At 36.3% G+C, this 23,471-nt stretch overlaps 1 protein-coding gene across 1 annotated transcript in view; it reads right to left on the reverse strand.

Annotated features, from left to right (window-relative positions):
- Positions 1-23,471, reverse strand: part of LOC121738988 (probable cationic amino acid transporter) — a 152,433-nt gene that overhangs the window by 59,923 nt on the left and 69,039 nt on the right. Inside the window, exons 7-9 of the mRNA XM_042131289.1 lie at positions 16,383-16,554; positions 11,327-11,510; positions 7,024-7,148 (exon numbers count right to left, since the gene is read on the reverse strand). Coding sequence (XP_041987223.1) covers positions 7,024-7,148; positions 11,327-11,510; positions 16,383-16,554 — 481 coding nt within the window. The remainder of the gene's footprint in view (positions 1-7,023; positions 7,149-11,326; positions 11,511-16,382; positions 16,555-23,471) is intronic.

Here is a 23,471-nt window from a genome sequence, read left to right on the forward strand (position 1 = left end):
AGTCCACGACGTCTTCGACCTCCATGGACCAGTGCAGGCAGGATATGTACAGGGACGTCGCGGGGACCTCGCTCCGCAGACGCAGCTCAGGTACATATGGCGCGGTGCCGCGATGGTTGCGGGCGGCGGGCTTCTTCTTCCTTCTCTCCACCAGTATGAAGCCCTCCTCATCGCACCTCCTGCTCTCGTCCTTGCCAGGTCGAGAAGACTTAGCCTTGCGGCTCTTCGTAGCCTTGCGGCTCTCCGTAGTCTTGCGACTCTCCGAAGCCTTACGGCTCTCATTTTCCCCATTTTTATGCGCCCGCGGGGGAGGCGCGGGGCGACCAGCAACAGTCGCGTAGTTTTGCTGGGTCGCCTGTGGACTCGGCGTCGGCGCAACCGGGAGGGCAGCGCGGGCGGGGGCGGCAGCGGCGGCGTTCGTTGACCCGTCCGATAATGCTGACGGGCTAAACGTAATCGCTTGTGCGCCTCGGCGATGAGTGACGAATGCGGCGTCAGCTGGTGACCTACATAATGAATTATTACTTTTTAGTTGTGATAATTCATTACGTAGATCACTAATGATAGCTTCTGACGCCTGCAATCTACCCCGAACTCCGGTCAGCTCCTCCTTCAGGAACCTGATGTCCTTCAGTAGGCTGACGACGTCGACGTGGTCCAACGTGACGGGCGACAGCTTGTGCAGCTCTTTAGCCACAAAAGCCGGTACCTCATCTGGATCAGTCTGCTTCAGCAGGATGATGATGTCCTGCACGCTCCTTTCGGTTCCGTCTCTTCGTCGCGACGGCATGTTCGCGCTCTGGCCGAGCGTCTCATACAGCAGCTGCTTGCCCTTGCAAATCTCCTCACTGGTGAAGGAGGACTTGCAGATCTGTATGATGCTGACCTCGTCCATGGTGTCGATGGCGTGCTGGATAAACGCCAGCAACTCGTTGGCTACGAGCGCCATGGTAGCGTGCAGCGGCAACGTGCCGCGCGATTCACGAAAATATTAATTAAATAATATTTGCGGCGTGTGTAACGTGGAGCACGACCGTTCGCTAGCTCGACACATTACAATTTTATATGTGCTGTATCTAATGTAATACATTGTTACACACGCTTTTAGTCGTGGAGTCCCCCGAATAAGGGACATGCAAAATTATACTTGCATAACATCGACGGAGCGTGGGTGTGTGTTCCCAAGTGACAGGTTGTAGGGTTCCGTACCCAAAGGGTAAGTATATAAATACAAAAAAGACAATATTTGCCCTAATTTGCTCTATAATGAATAAATATGCTTTATTATAGGTACAAAATATGAAATAAATGGAATTCACGAGAACACGGCATGACCACAAAGGCGGCTTTATCGCTGTGAAGCGATTTCTTCTGGCGCATGGAAACAAATTACAACACAGTGCAGCTTGAGTTGGAGTAAAACAGAACTAGAAATTATTAAACAGAACTATAATGTTACGGAGCCAATTGCACTTGGCCGATTTTTTACAAGATGATGGCATTAGTATAAGTTATTTAAAGTAGCATTGGAACCCACCTATTTTAACAGTAGCTGATGCTGACAATAGAGATAAGCGCTCGTTTTTATGCACTTTATACTATAATGAAAAGCGCATTGTTTTCCGTGTAAGCATAAGATAGTTCATATAAATTGTTTTTAGAATATTGAAGAATTTCAAATAATATAAAAGAGCTCAAAGCGAGTACTGGAACGAAAACATAAAAAGACTCAGCCAAAGAACAAACGTGAATTGAAAATAAAGGTTTGCGAAACGATCAAAACATCTCTTTGTGAGCTCGCATGGCAAAAATAATTACGGATTGTATTGTAAGTTGGTTAAAAGAGTAAATGCTAGCACATGATTCTCCTGAACTTTAATTGTTTTTAAAGCTCGCTATAAACATTGGTTTAGTAGTTATTATTCGTAATTTTATCAAGTGACAACTACGAGTATCAACCGAACTGGGAATTAATAACATTCATTATCATGTAATATGTATGGCGATTTTTTATATTATTCGATCCAAAATCATCACTTCAAGATTATTATGTCAATACTATTACTATTATAATACTATTGTCTACTCCATAACTGTACATAATTTTATCACAATCAGTCTAGATAGATACTCACGCGTAATGCTCTGACCAAGGAAAATGTTATGGCCAATTTGTATTAAGAAGATTTTTATAATGTTTATATTGTATGACAATAATCGATAAACAAGTAGCGGGCGGTATCCAGGGTCGTTTTAGCGGTTGTACAAACAGACATTACAACAAAATATGTAGTCGCATTCTCCCACCGTCCAGATCTTTAGCAAACATCTCTTTGTCAGTGTAATTCCATTCTAAAAGAGTATTCGTGCAATACTAAGTTTAATTAAATAATTCTGCAACGAGTACAGTCACTACTTCGTTTACAGAAATTGGATGTCGGAGTGAGCAAAATTGTAGCAGTAATTACAAAAAAGTACGAAAATTGCCATATATTATACGTGGGAGAGCCATGCTTCGGCACGAATGGGCCGGCTTGACGAGGGTCAAGCCGGCCCATTCGTGCCGGGAGGGGGCAATAGGGGAGGCCCTATTACAAGGCCGGCAACGCACCTGCAACTCTTCTGACGCTGCGAGTGTCCATGGGCGACGGAAGTTGCTTTCCATCAGGTGACCCGTTTGCTCGTTTCCTTATATTTCATAAAAAAAAATAAAAAATGAGAAGTGTACAAAATGTTGATTGAAGATGTAACATCGCAACAGCGCCGAAGGGCGCTTTTCATGTTGTCACCGCTAGCGGATGTCAACCTACTCCTGGCCGCATAACTTTTCCCCGCATGACAGGAAAATCATCTGCGAAATGATAGGATGCGGGCAAATTTCATGCGGATCAGCCCTAGTAGACAAGTGGTAAGCAATTATCGTAAACGCTAACAAAATGTATGCGATTTGACTACATTTGATTTGTCAAATCCCATAGAAAGTTAGCGTTTACGATAATCGCTTGCCACTTGTCTAGGCCCACAGATCCGCGCGCATGCGATAATATTACGCATGGTAACAGCATATTTACGAGAGAAAATGCACGAACTCTACATAGCAATATATAATTATACATCAGTTAAAGCGTGAAGAGGAAGTTTTGAATTATGATTAACGTATCTAATAAAATATTAATACTTTTTCAAAAAATATGTTTTATTAAACTCGCAGCATTAAGTAACGCCTATTACTGAATATTTTGAAAGAAAATAATTGAAAACAGACTATTATGTCCCAATTAAATATTTTTCAGTAATTATAATGTTAATGAGGTATTTCCTATAACGAGTTTTAATTACAAAATGTTGCCAATTTGAAACTCTTATTGCATTTCATAACTTTACCAGTACCTATAAATAATGATTTCTATAAATAATGATTTCTATAAATTACACTCAGAAAGTTTATAGTCGTATGTTTCGTTCTATGATAAAAATAAGAAATAAAGATTAACTAAGGTTCGATTTCAATCAAAAATCATCAAATTTATGCATCCCGCTACACCCCGATGATATAAATATATCGTTATTTGTTTATTTATTTTATGGACTCACCAAAAGAACAGCATTTGTGACATTTGTACATACAGTTTGTTTACAGATAAAATGAGATCTAATGACAGGTGAAGTACAGCGTGCGTATGCGACAGAAATTAGACGAGATGAAATGTAGTGAATATGGTGATCAATGATAATGATAAAATATGTGTGTAACAAAAAAGATCTCTTATCTTTTAAACAAATAATAATTTGAAATAAAACTAATACTAATCTCACAAAAATTAAAATTATAACTGTGACAGTACACCAAGTTGTTAATTAAATTATCATTATAATAGTAGTTTCAACTTTACTAATTGACCGTGGGTTATTTATTAAAATAGTGTTTAAGATTTCTCTTAAAATAACTAAGCTTACGAAAGAATATACAGATGTCGGGATAGTCGGATATAGCATTGTAAGATGTGTTATATTATATGTACAATAATTATTTATTGTTTGTGATATCGTGGTGTAGCCAAATCGCTCGTTTGCGCGGATGCCTATAGTTCGAGTTATCCATCAATACGAAAACTTTAGTTAGGTATAGAGTCCAGACTATGTATCCAGATTTATAGACGTTTTCTTTTCGAGTTGAAAGTTTGAAGTAACATAGTTTTCAGATGCTTTTAATGAAAGTAATTTATGGATTAAAGGTTAATGTTAATTCAGAATTTTCCAAGCTACATAGATTACACAAACAACAATGTCATAAATGATAAAACTCATAGATCAGTTCAACTATACTTAATCCCGCATAATGCTAGCTCGAATTTATCATCAATTAATGTTATGTTAATACATGCACATAATTTCGGTTGGATTCCATATTCATATCCAACGCTTCATTTAGCATCAAAGTCCATATATTATTATGTTAAATTCATCTGATGAACTATGAACCTCCTAGGGGCCCGATTCTCATACTCGTACCTCGAATATCGCTTCAATCGCGCGCTATCTCACGCACACAATATGCTCTTAAGCAGAGCCGGTTTTAGCACTACCATCTCTCTAGGCGAGATTCCTTCGGCGCCCGGGGTGTTGATAGTGCTGAAAAAATTTGGCGTCCTTTTGTTTGCCTTCGGCGCCCCTTTTTATCCGGCGCCGCTACTGCTCATAAGAGAGAGTGATCGAGACGGCCTGAGTATGAGATGAGAGTTTTGTACCAACACAAAAGTCTCTATCTAGGACTAGACTCTAGGTGTACTAAGTATAAATCACACTATTAGACTGAATTTTAAGGTCTCGTTTGCTTATTTTAACTAGCTTTATATTAATAAATATTATTTTTTTAAATAACACTGATCTGTATTTCAATGTTATACGCTGGGGGCAGCATTTTAATCGACATCATGTTTGTTTTACGGTTGAACTAATTGGTATTTGCCAAACATTCACGCGAGGTACGATGTTTTTTAAATAATACTGTAACTATAACTTTTTTGCTATAATATAACATTTAAACATAATTATGCTTAGAGTTTAATGAAGTGGTAAGATTCCTTTTTTGTTCGATGGAGTCCGGGGAGTTGTTAATTTGATTGTTATATTTTAAGTGCTATATACAGTGTGTTTGTGTAAACACCGTTATCCTCAAAACCATCAAATGAGACCGTCAAAACAAACAACTTTTTCTATGAGAACAATGCTGGGAACTCAAAAAAATCCATCTTCATACGAATACAAATTGCCGATCTGGGCATCCGTATGGTTATTATGAAGACGGCCTATTTTTTGAGTTTCCAGCATTGTTCTCATAGAAAAAGTTGTTCATTTTGACGGTCTCGTTTGATGGTTTCGAGGATAACGGTGTTTACACAAACACACTGTATATAAGAATATGTTTATTATATTCTTTCACGTAAAAAGTACTAAATGGATTTTAATGAAATTTTATAATAATATTTTTTATACATCAGAATAACATAATTATATTGTGTGAATTGGCCAAAAATATCAAATTAAAATTTTCATTATATTAGTTTTTTTCAATGCCAGCCTAATATAAGCAACACAAAATCAGCCTACACAGAAGAAGACGAAGGCGTACTGCCTTCGATTTCTTCTGCATAGGTCTTAGGTGTAATAGTAAAATGTTTTATACCTTACCACTTACTACTGAATCAGTAGTGGGTAAGGTATAAATCAAAATCAATAAGATCACTTAGTACTGATTCTAAACTTTGTTATAGAAAGAAACCTTCATCCAACACGGAGCGTACAATAGCTTATTAATAAAATGGAATGGTAACGTTAAACAAGGCATTGTAATCTGGACTTCATAAAATATTAAAACCTTATACTAGCTTTGTTGTGAAGAATAGTGGCACTATAAAAGAAATACTTTTGTGTAGACGGTATATAGAATAAACAGTGAGCATTTATATGGGTTAGTGAATGAACGAGAGAAAACGTGACGCGATACGACAAACATAGTTTACCAGTGATTGTTCTCTGCATCTTGGTTACATAATATTACTATGGAAGGAGTCTGGTAGAAAGTAGTCGAAGGCAGTAATAGTGGAACTTACAAGTTATGAAAATGTATGAAATTCGTTTCAATTCGCTCTGAAACTAATACAATTGAATTTATACTATCGATAACGTACACGGACCGGAATCCAATGCTTCGAAAGTCGCTTCGAAGTTCGAACGCGAAGCAAGTTTTAGAACTCGCATAAGGCCCTTTTTAAAATTTATACATAAACACATTCATACAAAGGAGCGTACGTAAATTAATTTAATTTGTAAAGTCGTTATCATCCAACGTTACATCTCGGAAGATTCATAACGACTGTAAGTCACAAAATAACTATTATCACGAAAGCACTTCAAAGCAACTGCTTTCATAATTAAAACCTTCATTTTATTACTACAGCGCACTTATGTAATTAATAAAGTAAAAAGAGCTTTGGGGAATTAGCATTTTTTTTTTTTTTGTTAAACCAGGTTCCTACTGTAAAATGGAATAGCTTAGGAGAAAACCTAAGTAGAGCTTAAGTATTAGTTAAACTCCTTACCTAAGATGAGGTTTTCTCATATTGTTTTTATTATGTCTGCAATTTTTACCGCCTGTTTGTTTCGATCCGATTTATTTGAATTCAGTACAAACAAGTATTTTAATTATTACTACGCGCTATAATATAAAAGTATAATTGCTTCGAGATAGATTTGGGAATAACTTACACGTATAGGATTTAAAATATGAATCGAAACAGTGTATAGTGCAATGAACTGAAATTAAAAAAAAATTAACCAGAATATATTTTTTTAATGTTCTCTGAACGTCGGTACGGAACTATAACCCGGTGAGAAGAACCGGCGTATGAATCTCGCACGGGTGGCCCCGTGCGGGTTTCTTACGCCTTTTACTAAAAAGAGGGAAATTGTTCTTTAACAAAATATATGAAATTACAGTGTCATAATATAATATCTACCTACCAATGCTCATCATTTCCACCAGCACCTCAAGTTGTATGACCAGGGACACGAAGGAAGCGGTGACTCCGCCGAACAACGTCGCCACTGCCGGCGTGCCAGCGGTTTCCGATATCTGACCCAGTTGCCTGTTGTACAAATGTTGGGTACAGTGTAATTATCGACCTTATTACTACGCAATTACTAGACAGTAAAATTTAATACGACTCAACATAAACTGATATCGACTGTAGAAAATTTTAGACTTTAAAGGTGAAGCCAAACGAGCATAATATTTTGTGAGTTGTGAATCGCAGAATTTCGGCTGGCAGAAATTCTGCTGCATTCAGTTTCATACAAAAGTCCTGTTTGATTCACACGAGCGTAATTTTGTGAGTTATGATTTGTATGAAAATATATTTACGCGGCAGAAATTTCGCGACTCACGACTCGTTTGGCTTCATCCTAAGAGGGCGAATAAAACAAAAAAACAAACATCGTCCTTTTCTCTCTTTACACTTAGGTCCGTCATTTATGCCCGGCTGCACATTGTCCGAATTCTGATCAGAAACAGTTGAATTTCGCCGAACCGCCATCCCGCACACTATCCGAAATATCCTTCCGGCGAGTTCGAGCTCACTCGGCTCAGTACAAAATGCAAGAGACAGCGCGGACGTTCAACTGTTTCTGATCAGAAATTTCGGACAATGTGCGGCCGGGCTAGATGCCAGGTGAAAAAGATTTACGCGGAATCAGCCGGTGCCAAGTTGTTTTTTTCTTAATAACTCGATAGATAGGTAAACAACATTTTAAAAATCCGCTAGTGCAGTCCTTTAGTAATAGAATTTCATATTATACTAGCTGTCCCGGCAAACGTTTCTTTGCCATATAAAGTATTTCTCCCATTACCCATATTATTTTATTGAAGTGACTAAATGTGTATGTCACCATGGCAACGTCCATCGCTATCCCGTCGCACAAACAATGGTCGCCGTCAGTCTCGAGTTGTAATAATTTACTATTATTTATTCAACAAATGCGCTTATCAATATAATAAGTACCCAGTAGCCGATTCTCAGACCCACTGAATATGCATATAAAATTTAGTTAAAATCAGTAAAGCCGTTTCGGAGGAGTACGGGGCCTAACATTTTATACACACGAGAATTTTATAATATATAAGGTTTTATTAAAATATTTACTCAGTGGAATGCACCGTTTTAAAAAAAATGAAATATTCGTGAAATTTTAATGCATTGTGTCATTTTTTTTCTATCGAGAAAATTTTAAGATATACCTATCTTGTTTTTGCTAGTAGGGACCCTCACAAATATTATTGTTCGGTCGAATACCTATGTATCCTCTTTGTATTTAAGAAAGTAACCAATGACAAGTGAAATATGTCAGATAATCAGGCTCAAATATTTAGAAACATAATATAATATTATATTATACATATATTATATAGTATCAGCAGAGTAGACAGAATGATATAGTATGCAGACTTAGAACTGATGTTGAAATTTTTAAATTTTACGTATTATGACGAAAATCGTCGCTAGGGTTGTTAAATTGAAAATTGTCAGAATCCAATTTTGAAATTTTAAATAATTAAAAAATAGATTATATCAGCCAGCGCAAGGCACATTCCGTTTATAATCCTAGTGAAACCCGACGAATTTGACAGGTATTGAAACCAGTCCGTTCCTTTGCAGTCGAACTACTGGTAGTTATGTCTATTGTGGTATCAATGTTTAAAAAATGAAACAATTCGTAGCTATCAAGTATAAAAATGAATTATAAGATCATTTATTTTGCTTTAGTCGCCCCCTTAAAACTTCAGGGGTATAGAACTAGCGGTTTCAATCTATGGTTTGTTTACTAAATCTAGACAAGCGGTAGCGTGTCAAACCAAGTTCCAGCATAACAGAACTGGCGAGTGGCGAGCAGCACCGTGTGTAATAAAAATTATAATGTCTCTGTTATTATAATTATTATTACATTTATAAAGTACTACCAATTTAACTGTTACTTTTTACATATCGAAAAGTATGTTATAAGTATATACTTGTAAGTACTTTTAAATTGGTTAAGAACTGATTGGAGAATTTAACTGAGTTAGAGTGAGCTAGAACAATAGCTTACAATATATATAATTAGATATGATCTGTTATTGTTTCGCATATCAATGTTAGATTCAATATAATATTATTATGGTTTGATTACACAATGATATATGGTGTGACTGATTAATTGATTTACTGATAGATTAGCTGAATATACCTCTACTGAATAGCCTTCGGTGTAAATTGGTTGTAGAGATTCAATTGTTTTGAATAATATAGACGAAGAACTAAAAGTTTCATATTTTATCATAACCTTAACAATTTTAAATATTCACACACCCAAATATTGGTACTTTAATAGTTTATGATAGGAACAGAATGCATTTTACAATAATAATTTAAGATGGCTGTGCCGATTACTATTATTTTAGATGCAAGTAGGTACTCCAAAAAACATCACACAGTTGTAAAAAGCCCATTAAATTATAGATTACAATAATGTTCTTTTATGCTTTATTCTCCTGAATATAACTGATATAGTTACATCAAAGTAAAAGTAGTTTCATTGGGAAAAGTTGTTATAATCATTACTTTTTAACTTCTTGAAACCGAGATGAGATCTGTTCAAAGTTGGTCTCGCGAACCGGCAGATAAGATTGTAATTATCCAAGAGTAATAAGTAAATACTTAGATCTATAAGTGTCATTTGATATCTGAGAATGGAATAACTATATAATGGTTGTTCAGAACTCTCTTAATGGATGCGTCGTATTTTTGAGTACATTACAATAATATATTATTACGTTTTTAATACCTACTAGCGACCCGCCCCGGCTTTGAACGGGTATAAAATATATTATAGCCACTGAAAAAATGAATAAAATCGATTCAGCAGTTTTGAAGTTTGATTCATAATTCATTATACCCGTGGCCCGCATTGGTCGGTACCGCCGCAAAAGCTACGTCTCGCAATTTTTAAATCTGTAATATCTTCGAAAATATTCACTTAAATCATATGCTATACAGGACCATATAGATCTACATTAAATCAACAAAGTATTTAAGGTATTTAATTGGATAAGGATTAATGCTGTATTTATTAAAATTGCTTCAAAAATTATTAGTATGTCACCATGTCAATTATTTTTCGTAAAAATTAAATGACAAAAAATGTTAGTGTGGTATATCCATAAGAGGTAGACTAGTAGTAGAGTATTATACCATCGCGATGTTTTCTGTAGACCTTTTCAATGTGTACAATACTTGGTACATTATTTTGATACATCTCGTAGGTATCAGCCTGCGTTTGCAATGTAAGCGGAAAAAAATGAAATTATTAACGACATCACATTAGAAACCCCAACACTAACAGTATTTCTCCACAATTTAATGAATGTTATTATACTTATAAACTTTCCTCTTGAATCACTCTATCCATTAAAGAAAATGCCATCAAAATCCGTGGCGTACTTTTACAGATTAAAAGTAACAAAGGGATATGAGGAAAAAAAGCGACTTTGTTTTATAACATAACTAGCTGTCCCGGCAAACGTTGTTTTGCCATATAAATATTTTTGGTATGATTTTTCTATTTTTAGAAAAACTTCCTTCCCTATTACCCTATTCCCTCTTAAAAGGCCGGCAACGCACCTGCAGCTCTTCGGATGCAGCGAGTGTCCATGGGTGACGGAAGCTGCTCTCCAACAGGTGACCCGTTTGCTCGTTTGCCCCCTTATTTCATAAAAAAAAAACTAAAAGTTGCTTTGTGATTGCACGCAACCCCTAAAGATTTCCACATCATGAACAGCTTTATTGTTTCTTCTTTTCTTTTGCCGATATTGGTCTAGCGATCAAAGCAGCTACAGCTGATGTAGTACACAGCGTAGACCAAAATGTATTGGAGCTTTTGGAGTCGCCATCTTAACTAATCAGTCTTGGTGTCCAAATTTCAATAAACCCCATCAAAACCCTATAATGCTGATTTTTCACGGCGCGTAATATAACGAGCCACGCCGCGCCGAGCCGATTTGTACGAGCGAGGAGGAGCCAACAGCCGAGTCCGCGCTACCCGTTCACACGGCGCGTAATATCACGAGCCGTGCCACCCCGAGCGCGCTCGAGTCTTCACGAGCCCGAGCCAGCGCAACGTGTGAAGGTAGTGACCCATTCACACGGCGTGTGGCTCGAGCTGGCGCGGCGCGGCTCGTAATATTACGCGCCGTGAGAAGCCAGCATAACATCATGTAATTTTAAATACTCACGTGAATACTAGTCCGTCCTGCGCCATGGCATACAGTATCCGCGGTAGAGGGAACATGGAGCCGAACATGGAGACAGTGAGGCCGGATATCGCGCCCAGGGCCACGATGTACTTGCACGTCGGCGCGTTCACGTGAGCGAACATCTGGACGAGAGCCGACTCGGTATCGATCTCGTCGTACGGCACTGGAACAAAATATAATTTAATGACATTATACACCAATTTTATGACAACTTAATTACGGGTCCTTTTCCTGTTTTGCATATCCCCGCGCGCGGATCTGATCCGCATGCGGGTGACACTCCTGCAACATGACCGTTGACCGCGCACGTTGCCAACATCGCATCGCAGCCGCATCACAAAAAAATCTATGAAATTATAAATTGCTGTATAATTTGGCATTTGAGTTAAGTTTGCGTTCGAATAAAATATTTTTTACTTCTATTAAACCTTTTTGTTCTTGAGACTCCGTTCCTGAGGACATCATAACTCATCCACGAGTACATTTTCGCATGAATCATAATAATATTAAATTATTATGATTCATGCTATACGTGGGAGAGCCATGCTTTGGCACATATGGGCCGGCTCGACCGGATAAATACCACGTTCTCACAGAAAACCGGCGTGAAACAGCGCTTGCGCTGTGTTTCGCCGAGTGAGTTTACCGGAGGCCCAATCCCCTAACCCCTACCCTATTCCCTTCCCTACCCTCAACTATTCCCTTCCCTACCCTCCCCTATTACCCTATTCCCTCTTAAGAGGCCGGCAACGCACTTGCAGCTCTTCTGATGCTGTATTTGCTGCTGTATTCAATGTACAAAAATTTTACAATTTTTGTACATTGAAAATAAACTTGAAAAAACGAGTCAGGGGCATATTAGAAGAGTAGTAGAATACATTTTAACTGTTTTTGAAATTTTTGTTTCTCTGTCTGTTTGTCTGTTTGTCTATTTGTACAGGCTAATCTTTGAATCCGCTGGACTGATTTCAATGAAATTTGGCATGATGATACCTTATATCCCTGGTCAACATCTTAGATACATTTTTAACCCACTTTCAAAAAAGGAGGAGTTAATGTTAACTTTGCTGTTTGTGGTCAGATTTTCAAAATTCTTTTTTTGTTATATATATTGCCCGAATTTGATACCATGTTTACAATAAAATCGGCCAAGTGCGATAGAGAAAAAATAGGCCCAAAAGTTGTGTTTTTGTATGGCAACCCCCCTTAAAATTTATTTATATTCTAATTTTATTATTAATTATTAAAGTGCACATATTATTAAGTATCCTGTGAAAATTTCAACTGCCTGCCTGTTGTCATTATTGATATCGAGCAGAAAAGGCCAAAAAAATCATGTTTGTTGTATGGATATTAAATATTGATTTTATTTTGTTTTCAGTATTTGTTGTTATAGCGGCAACAGATATACATAATCTGTAAAAAATTCAGAACTCTAGCTATAACGGTTCTTGAGATTCAGCCTGGAGACAGACAGACAGACAGACAACGAAGTCTTAGCAATAGGGTCCCGGTCGTTTTTACCCTTTGGGTACGGAACCCTAAAAACGGTGACTTGATGAGTAATGGAATTGAAGAAACTCCGCGAAATTGTGGTTTAATTGTAGATTATGAATCTGAGAATAAGAGGTAGGTCAAAGAGGGATAGCCTACATTAAATCCCGTCTTCTGAAGTCTATCCTCTATCTCCGTCACATGTTCCTTTTCCCTGTTCCCTGGGGGCCACACCCCATCTCCTGTCCACGCCAAGCGGTCTTCGAAGAAAGGATTTTTCAAAACGATAAGTATCTGAGGTTCAAGTTTCCTGGGTCTTCGATGTAAATTAACAATTTCGTGTGAAATATAGATCCAAATAAAATAGTCGTAGAATGTGTTCAATTTTCTAAATCTCGATTTTAATATCATACATTCACGCGGACGAAGTTGCGGGCAACAGCTAGTAATAATAATAAATAGTAATTATATTTTGTATTATTGAGAGAGCCTGACTTCAACATGAGTGGGTCGCCTCGAACAAACATTTGGTAACCAGTGAGATTACAGGAGGTGCAAGGGCAGTTAGAAAACTTATTCATTAACATTTAAAGAATAGCAGTTAACTTGTTTACGGCAAGTAATACTAAAATTCCTACTCAGCAAGTTTTTGTCAGCCTGGATACAAGAGATGTTTGAACACACGTTTTACAAACTAACAATAGTTTCGTTCCCAAATATTTTTTGTGAATAGCAACAAATTGTGGTGTATTCGATTTCCTATACAATATTGCGTGTATTGAAATGCAAATGTAAGAGTTTGGTTGAATATATAACATTTTGAACTTAACCAACTTATATATTTTACTTCGAATCATTAATACATAGACGACGCAGTTTCACATAATTATATTATATAGCTTTATTGAAAAGTGGGTCTACTATTATAAGATAATCTTACATTCTCCTTTAGCTTTAGTTTAAGGGGGCGACTAACCCAAAATTTACGATTTTATAATTCATTTTTATACTTGAAAATAAGCCCCGATACTACATTATATTTCCAAGAATTCGATCTGAGCAAAATCACGATATCTTATCTCGATAGAAAAAAATCACAAAGATGCATCTAAATCTAATTTTTACGCATTTTTCATTTATTGCTATAACTGTGCATTGAACTAAGTTAATATTTTAACTCATTGTATAAAATTCTATCATTGAGAAACTGACCTAGCGGATTTTTAAATATTGTATATTTATTGAGTTATTGAGAAAAAAACTAATTTGGCGATGAATCCGCATCGTCCTTTTTCACCTGGCATAATATGAAAGACGGGCGTGAGTGAAGAGAGGAGGACGATGTTTGATTTTTTGGGTGAGTTGCCCTCTTAATCAAAATCGAGCGGCGCAAAGCAGCTAGAAGCGACGACTCTTTCTGCATTTTTCTATACCTCCTATATATTATAATATATTGTCTTTAAACTACCACGATTCTATAACAAACAAACGCATAACATTTTCAAAACATAGACAAAACTGTCCTGCGTGCTTTCTCGAGACTTTCTTTGAGTCTTGTGCAAGAAGAGGTAAGTGACAGACTCTTTCGCATTTATAATATTAGTATGGAATTCTTGTACCTGAGTGTTTCAAGCCTCAACTCGAGGATTACTTAGCTCTAGTTTCAATTTCAAGGTACCAGAAAAAATATTTAAAAGTTTGGAAAAATTGGCTCACTTTTAGTTTTAATAACTGAATATTCGAAAACTTTTAGGGCGACGGTTGGATGTCACGACGAGATTGTTAGTACTTAGAATTGTAGAATTGTAAAACTACTGTATACTTAATAAAATTGTAAAACTGCTGTAACATTTTAAACTTTACAATATTATGGAGGACATAAGTACCTAAAATATTATAATTATCAGTAAAAAATAACTAGACAAGTAGAAGGACCTATTCAGCTTTTTCTCGTTGTTCTCATGCGTCTAACGCCATTTCTTATAGTCCATCTCACTGAAAAATATGACCGCAGCAAGTTAAAAGTTATTTCAGAAATATTATTGAATAACTAAGTATATGACCCAGTGAACTTTTCTCCTAAAATAAACCTTCCCTGAACTTCCACGAATATCTCAATAAAACAATAGATTTTCAAGAATCCGCGATCGAGGAATTAAGATTTGGAGATCGGTTCAGCCACTTTCAATTTTCAGCAAGACTACTTATAATTATTATATTGTATTATGTGGCAAGACTACCTAAATATTAATTCATTTAATTATTTATGTCCAACAGTTTTCCATGTGTTTAATTAATATTATTAATTGTTAAACATTTATTTATTACTGATTGAAACATCCATTAAACAACCATTATTCATTTTCCTCACAAGTATTGTATGGACTGAAAATAGAATTGAAATACAATCCGATGTTTACTGGCTACGTAAAGAGTTTTATTAGCTCGAATGGCCCGAGATACCATTTCCATTCGGTTTTCACTTTTCTCTTGCAACAATATTTTACTTCCATCTTTGGATTATTTCTTTACTGTTTATTATCTTTTATTGTTATGAAAATAAATTTAAATTAGTTGAAATTATAAAATAAGCCTGATGCATTTACTTGAAATAAACATAATATACATAAATGATAACTTATTATAATATTATTTGGACGTCGTGAACTACGACAAAATATGCGGTCTACCGAAATGTAACATCTTTAGTTTATAACCTAAATTAACCATATTTTATCCAAATTAACATAATTTCATTTCATATTAGATATCATTGTCCGTCATTAAAAGTTATCTGAAACTACAAGTCTGACAAATAAAATAAATAGAAAATGGCACAAAAACTGCTTGGGAATTCGGTGTACATTATTCAAATCATTTCATGGAACATTTCAGCCATTTCATTAATCAGCAATCCAAATATTTATTACAGGCGATTAAGAGGTTAGTTCCAAATAATGGGATTTTTTAATAATTTTGAATGTAAAATAAAGTTAAGTAGCTTTAATTGACCATAATTTAATCAGTTTCAAAGAAAGAAAATGGGTTCGGAACGTGTTTTTAAATAAACAAAAGAATCGCTGCGCTAAGCGAAGTCTGTCAAACTAAAGCGATAATTATATCAGTTTTTAAAAACACATTAATTTTCTCTGATGGATACCCAAAATTTTATATAATAGTCAATGCAGTTAAATAATACCAACTCACAGAAACTAAGTAATCACGGTAGACCATTAAAACTTGAAAACCTACGAGAGAGCGTACTTTTAGATGTGTTTTTGAAAACCAATGGAATCCCTTCATTGACATGACCTTGCCATGACATCGATCAGCGCGGCGATGCTCTTGGATCTTAAAAACACATCCCTCGCAACACATCTCTGGTAGCAACGCAGCCTAAGGTTGGCAACGCACTTAATACTATAACCTCTACTCATGTTGCAACTTGCGAGCGTCCAATATGCAGACCGAGCTTAGGTGCTTCCCATCAGGTGACTCGTTTGGCCCCTAATTAAAAAAAGTCAGTGTTCTTCCGTCTTACCTATCAAGGTGAGCATGATGGAGCTGCTAACGTAGGCCAGCAATATGATGGCCAGGCTGAGCACGATGGCCAGAGGAATGGATCTCTTGGGGTTGTGGGCTTCCTCGCCCGTTGTCGCTATTATGTCGAAGCCGATGAACGCGTAGAAACAAGTTGCTGCACCGCTGAATACCTAGGAAAGAAATTTGTTTATAATATTGCAGTATAGCCACCAACCCGCGCGTTCGGGCGGACTACATACATAGATTTGGATAGATACCGCATGTGTATGTACTTCGCGTGCCATATCGAGCTCCCAAACGTAGAGCAATGCTCGTCTTTCGAAAGTCTGTTCTTTAGTCTGCTATCGGAATCGAACGTCAATCGGAATTTTAAAAATGCCTAAATGCCTAATTGTGCCGTATCGAGCTGTATAAATTCAAATAGAAACGTTGGTTTAGATAATGGACAAGTTTTTTTCCACCGGCACGTCACAGGGACGCATAAAAGTGCAGTCTTAAGAAAAGATATTTGCGATTATTCAGTAAGATATTTTTCCTTTCAAGGGTAAAGGAAAACAATCGCTAAGAATGTATTTATAGACATCCGGCCCGGCGAACATCCTACGCGTTTCGTTGCAATAAATAAATACTCCAACAATAGCTTATTCTAGAATATACTTAGTAAAGTAAAGTTGTGTTGTTTGAAGTGCGCCGCTGAATATCGATGAGGAACTTGAAGGGTATTTTAATCATACGCGAAAGTGAATAAGGGTAAGTGAGTTACAAGTTAAAAAGGCCGAACATACCACAGTATAAGAACAGTATAACAAATATACCACGATTAGTTTTAATAAATATGTGTGTATACTTTTTCTTATTAGATACTTTAGATACTACTACTACTACTTGATATTTTGTAGGAAATTGAAAGTATCTACATTTCAAATTTTCTAGGCAGTACTTGTATTGCCATCTCTTTCACTCATATAAAAAACCAAGAAAAGCGTGGCCATACCTATAATTATTATGATCGCGTCTAGTCATCCACGGCCAACTCGATTCATGCAATATGTTAGAAGAATACAAAAGAACGCGAACAACACTCATCAAGACGCATTATGACGATTTAAAATCACCCGTCGTTACGCTACTCTTCCATGAACGAACAAACAAAAAAGCAATTTTACAAGCACGATACATTTTCAGTATACGAGATTTGATCAGCTCTATAAATATTTGAGTGGGCCTCATTTCCGTCCAAACCATTATGATTGGAAACACCAACGCCCCTTAATAATAAATGACGAGGAAAAGCAATAGAACGTGAGAACGTGAAATCACATCGCATCCCGAATTCCTCCTGTAGAGTGTGACGCAGGTTTCCACCTGAGAGTAAAGGGGCAAAAGAGAAACATACGAAAAATTTGGTAAAAAAATATAAAATGTTACGTAGGATAGAAAATATAGCAATGTTATTATTGGCACCTTACTTACTTGACTTGTGTTTTAAAGTACTAGGAATGCGTTAAATTAAATAAATTACGACAACAATAATCGTATAGGCTCTCATTCTGTTTGTTTTAATAACCATACCTGTACAGTATGTACAATGGCTGGGCTAGTGAATTACACACAGATTACTTTATAACTGAACACTACTGCTCTGGCGACGGCTGGTGAAGAAGTGATCATCAGATCGAAGTCGAGCGACCACTCCAAGCACCCTTTACTACATAGCTGTAGGCGTCCATCTTTATCAATACACTACAATACCAATATTATAAACGTAAGAGTTTGTCTGTATGTTACCTCTTTACGCCCAAACCGTTGGACTAATTTTGCTGTTTGGTATGGAGATACTTTGAGTCCCGGCAAAGGACATAGGAACTTTTATCCCGGAAAAATGTACGGTTTCTGCACGAAAAACGAATTTTGGCGCAATAGAGTTGATAGTCAGCTACTTTTAGCACAGAAGGGAGAAGTACCTAAAGGTAGTTTTCCTAGTGGTTCCACACCGATGCACATAGTGAATGTTACTTCGATTGATGTTCACCATCTTAGATTTAATTTACTATGCTCATTGAGCTATACGAATTCTGCTACTATATTAGTTATAGTGTACTGAAATCACAATAATATTATAATATATAAGAGTGTAACAAAACTAAGTAACTATTGAGTTGTAGATGTAGTAAAAAGGTACAACCAGTGGTACCGCAGACGAACTTTTATAATAATAATAATTGGTTTGTTAGTCGACAGCTTAGTTGCCTGTCAGATTCTGCAGGATTCAAATTAAATATAATGACAATTTAGAAATCAGATTTAATATCTATTTTTTGCCTACATTTCGAAAGGTAAGTACATAGTTAATTAGCATGGTAACTAACACAAGTATTTACTAGTTAATATAATATTATAGTTGCGACAGTTTTAGCTCTTCATGCTCAAACCGCTGAACCGATTTTGCTGAAATTTGGTATACCTTCAGTCCCGGGAAAGGACATAGGATACGTTTTGTCCCGGAAAAATGTACGGTTCTCGCGCGATAAACTAATTTTGGCGCAATGGAAATGCGGGGATCATCTTGTATTCTTATAAATAAGTACTATATACATATTGTACTCGTATTTCACCTTTCATTGGAACACATTTCATCCATAAAAAACTGTGCTGTATTTTGTATTTTGTTAAATGTTATTCTGTTGGTGAATCAATAAATAAATAAATAAACAAATATCCTTCGTATAATCTTATTAAAGTATTTAAAAAGTATATCCACAGCCGAACGCATAATCTCCTCCATTTTGGAAGTCAGTTAAACAAGCAAAACATGAGCTGTGTGTGTTCGTCGTTTGAGACAATATCTATTCGGAGAGGGTGGAATAAGCTATTTTTAAAATAACCATATTATATAATATAAAAAAATAAGCACTATGAATACATATTATGAATGCTTATGACTAGATAGCATTAAATTTTTCTAAGAGACGATAAAACATACATTTTTTATTTTCAACTTCGAACTTTTAAGTTGAAAATAACACGAACCGACTAAAAGCGGATCACTTCCACACAGTTATCTAGTAACGAGATCCGCCTTTAGTAGATAAGATATTTCAGATATTTCAGTAAGGACTTTGTTCTAGATTATAGTACAAAGAATTGACGCAAGTTGATGATGTGAATAAGTAACATTTTAAAACATCAGGGCAATTACTTACTAATTTTTCCCTTAAAATAATATGAACAAACCTTGAAAATATTTACCTACTCGATCATCTGGCTATTCATAAACTCCATATTTTTTATTTCAAATAATTTTCCCGGTCCTAAAGCCTCAATTTAGGCAAAAAATTAATATTTTCAAATTGTTAGTTACCCGCTGGCGGATATAGTTACTAAATAACTAAATCTATTAACAATATCCGCCTCTAGTCAACGTAACATTCTATAGTTATGACTTCGCACTATATACAGTGTGTAACAAAAATAAGTGATAATACTTTAGGGTGTGTAACTCGTGACGCTCGGGCGCTTGCCCAAACAAAAGTGAAAAAGAATTTGGTCTTTCAGCGCTGCTAGTTTCACAGTGAACTCTCTACAAGGAACACGTACACACCCTAAAGTATTATCACTTATTATTGTTACACCCTGTATAGTATCTACAATTCTACATAGAATAATTGTAATGACTTAATGTACTAATCCTACACCTGTTTTAATAAGTCTAATCTGTGTTAGGTCAGATAATACGGCTTCTGCGAACTGCAACTGGAGCCTAACAATATTAATTCGAGTGGGCGTGGGTTAATTGAGTTGGGATCTAGCTCTCTATTTGTGTACACCCTTATATGTTTGTTTTGCCGTTTATTGAGTTAGCTAGGTGTTAGGGCTAGCGACTAAGAGACATTGCATTATAGCATTGTATTAGGATTTCATTTCAAAGCGATTAGAAGCTATTTACGAATAGATGTCGCCCGCAACTCTGTCGCGCCAAAATTAGTTTTCCGGTATAAAAAGTGTCCTATGTCCTTTCCCGGGACTCAAAGTACCTACCATTATACCAAATTTTAGCAAAATTGGTTAAGCGATTGGGCGTGTAGAGATAACAGAAAGTCGGACTAGACTTTTGAAATAATAATATTGGTATAATATATTGGTATTGAAATGCTATAAATAGATAACATTTTAGTTGGTTTTTTAGACTTTCTAGCTAAACTTTGCTGCAATGAAATGAACCGATAAATAATTTTAGTAGAGCTGTTTAAATGTTTAAATTCATCATATTATTACTATTACATTAAATTAAACGCTAAAACGACAAGACTAGTATGGATAACCCGCAAAAGTAAGAATAGCTTTTGTCGAAGCAAAAAATACACATAGATCACTGCACATCTGCCCGTCTAGTTTTCTGTTTTCATAACAGTAATATAACTCACATGTGGCCTATTCTCTAATAACCTTTTTGTGTCGCTTTTGTTAAAAAAAATTCCGACCAAGGCGTTTACATTTCATGTCTACTTTCGGTCCATCACGCTTGAGATTTTTATTTATTGCAGATATTATAGCAAGGAACAAGCTGTCCATCTAGTTAATAGTACTTAAGGTGTAGAATAAGTTCTAAGTGTTAACTAGGAACCTCTAAACCATCAAATAGACATTAAAAAGCTTTCAAAGGAGCTTTATATAGCAGGTGATACTATTAGCCCGACCTCGCTGTTCACAATTATTCACGTTATGTTGCACTATGCGCTACGGCGACTTAGATAACATCTTTCTTTCTTTCGTCATTTTATAAACCCTGGGGCTGAAGCCAAAGTCCCTTTCGATAAAAAGGATGACGAAATTCGTTATCAAAATGTATGCGGTTTGACATTAGTCTTCGCAAGCGAAATGACATTTAGCGATAACTTATGTCAAACCGCATACATTTTGATAACGAATATCGTCATCGTTTTTAGCGAAAGATACTTTGTCTAAGGGGGCATAACACCCTTAAAAGATTAGACTTTGAGGTTGTCTGGCAGTGGAAATAATCTGTCATAAGTGTCCGCCAGGTAAGAGACGAGATTTCTACAGTTACTCCAAAGAAAACAGGTAAAAATTGAGCTTCATATTTTATCAAAAGTTAAGTAGAGCTTCGAAACTGGATCTCCTAAAGTAACCGCGACCGAAACTCCATAGTTGCTGGTCGTTCTTACCTCTATGGGGGTCACATTATAGAGAAGAACCCTCAGCTTTTATAAAATGACAAAAATACGGCCGACACTGGCTTTTGAGTCTTGGGCCATCAATATGAAAAAAAAATAACAACATTGTGTTTCGTTAAGTATTTATTAAAATTGTTGCTAGCCCCTGACTTAAACAGAAGAGAGTTACATAATGATTTCTTAAGTTTACGCGAGTATCACTCATGATATTATTATTAGGTTGAAACACTTACGGATTTTGTCGTGGAGCACTTTTATTAATCCCGACGTTTCGGCTGCTTTACAGCGGCCGTGGTCACGGGTGGACTGAGGTGATAGGCGTCCAATTCATTGAAGTTCTTCAACTACCCAAAGATTCATTAATTTTTGTTTGCGTTCCTTGATACGGGTTTTGAGCCACAAGTACTGGCAGGCCATAGGAATTAAAGAACACCCTAATTTTAACCACGAATATAGTTGGGTGCTGCCATCTAGTTGGGATCCAGTGATAAACAAACTAAAGCACAAATCTAGGACACCTCGGCTTCAAGACACTGTAAGTTCGTTCTGCGTAGATCGTAACGCAAACAAAAATTTATGAAACTTCGGGTAGTTGAAGAACTTCAATGAATTGGACTGCTTTACAGCGGCCGTGGTCACGGGTGGACTGAGGTGCAGTCCACCCGTGACCACGGCCGCTGTAAAGCAGCCGAAACGTCGGAATTAATAACAGTGCTCCGCGACAAAATCCGTAAGTGTTTCAACCTTATACTTAATATCAAAAGAGTTATAATATTAAGTTACAAATTACAACTTTGAGCACGGTGAAGATATTAAAATAACTTTATTGTGGTTCATGTCTGTCTCTATGTAGTACTTATCTTTTATTGTTAGTTTTCTTATAAAAAGCTACAGCTTCAGGAATACGGCTGAATTTTTAATTTTTGATGTAGACTTTTTTGTTGAAAGCTTAAGGGTCACGTGATCACGGGTGTTTAGCCATTCTTCGTCATAATTATATCGGAGGCTCAACTTAGTTATATTGATCTTAATTATATTGATGTATGTTATTAAAATACTAGTACTCCTAATATAAACCTTCCTTGGCCTTCTACGAACATATTTTAAATACTAAAATAAGCCAAATTGGTTGCAGGGGACTAACAATTAAAATTAATTCATATTTTTATAGATGGCTAGTCTAATTTATGCCTAAAATAATGCCATACTGCATACACCACCAGCTCAAAATACTTTTAATAACAATGTGGCCAACGTATCTATAGCTTAACAAGTCAGAATCCCGAGCACGGGGGATGTTTTACAGGAAAATTCCCGCCTTGCAAAAACAACAACTACCGGATATCGGATTTGCAATTTTACATTTTTATTTACTCGGTTATGACGTTACTCCTAAATTTGCTGAGGGCGGCGTATCAGCTAATATACTAGCATTTTAACGTTTGCATTTCCTGTTTAAAATCTATACTTTATGTTAGGTTAGGAGGGTAGGAGTAATTATTTTGACGTATATCTGTGTGTATGGATCTCTGTATCATATTATGTGTATAAGTAGCACGTATCGTTGATCCCGGAAGAATTTCCAACTGCTGGGGTTTCGCTAACTATAAGTACCTACAGATACAATATTTCGAATTTAGCCCTACCATAATATGGATGTCAGTCTGCCTGTTCTTTAGTCCCTACGTAGTGAAACATTATATTATAGTGCTAGAACTGATCGGATAAGCCGATAGTGATGTGATTAAGTGTCGCGAGCAACACGTATCGGCCATTGGGAATTCAGGCGTTGATGGACGATGACAGACGGTGACGTATCGACACGGGGCAATGCAGCTATGCTGTAGTATTGATTTGACAGAGCCTAGTTGGAGATTCATAATGAGTTATGA

The sequence above is a fragment of the Aricia agestis genome, chromosome Z, assembly GCF_905147365.1.
Source record: "Aricia agestis chromosome Z, ilAriAges1.1, whole genome shotgun sequence".
Lineage (NCBI taxonomy): Eukaryota > Metazoa > Arthropoda > Insecta > Lepidoptera > Lycaenidae > Aricia > Aricia agestis.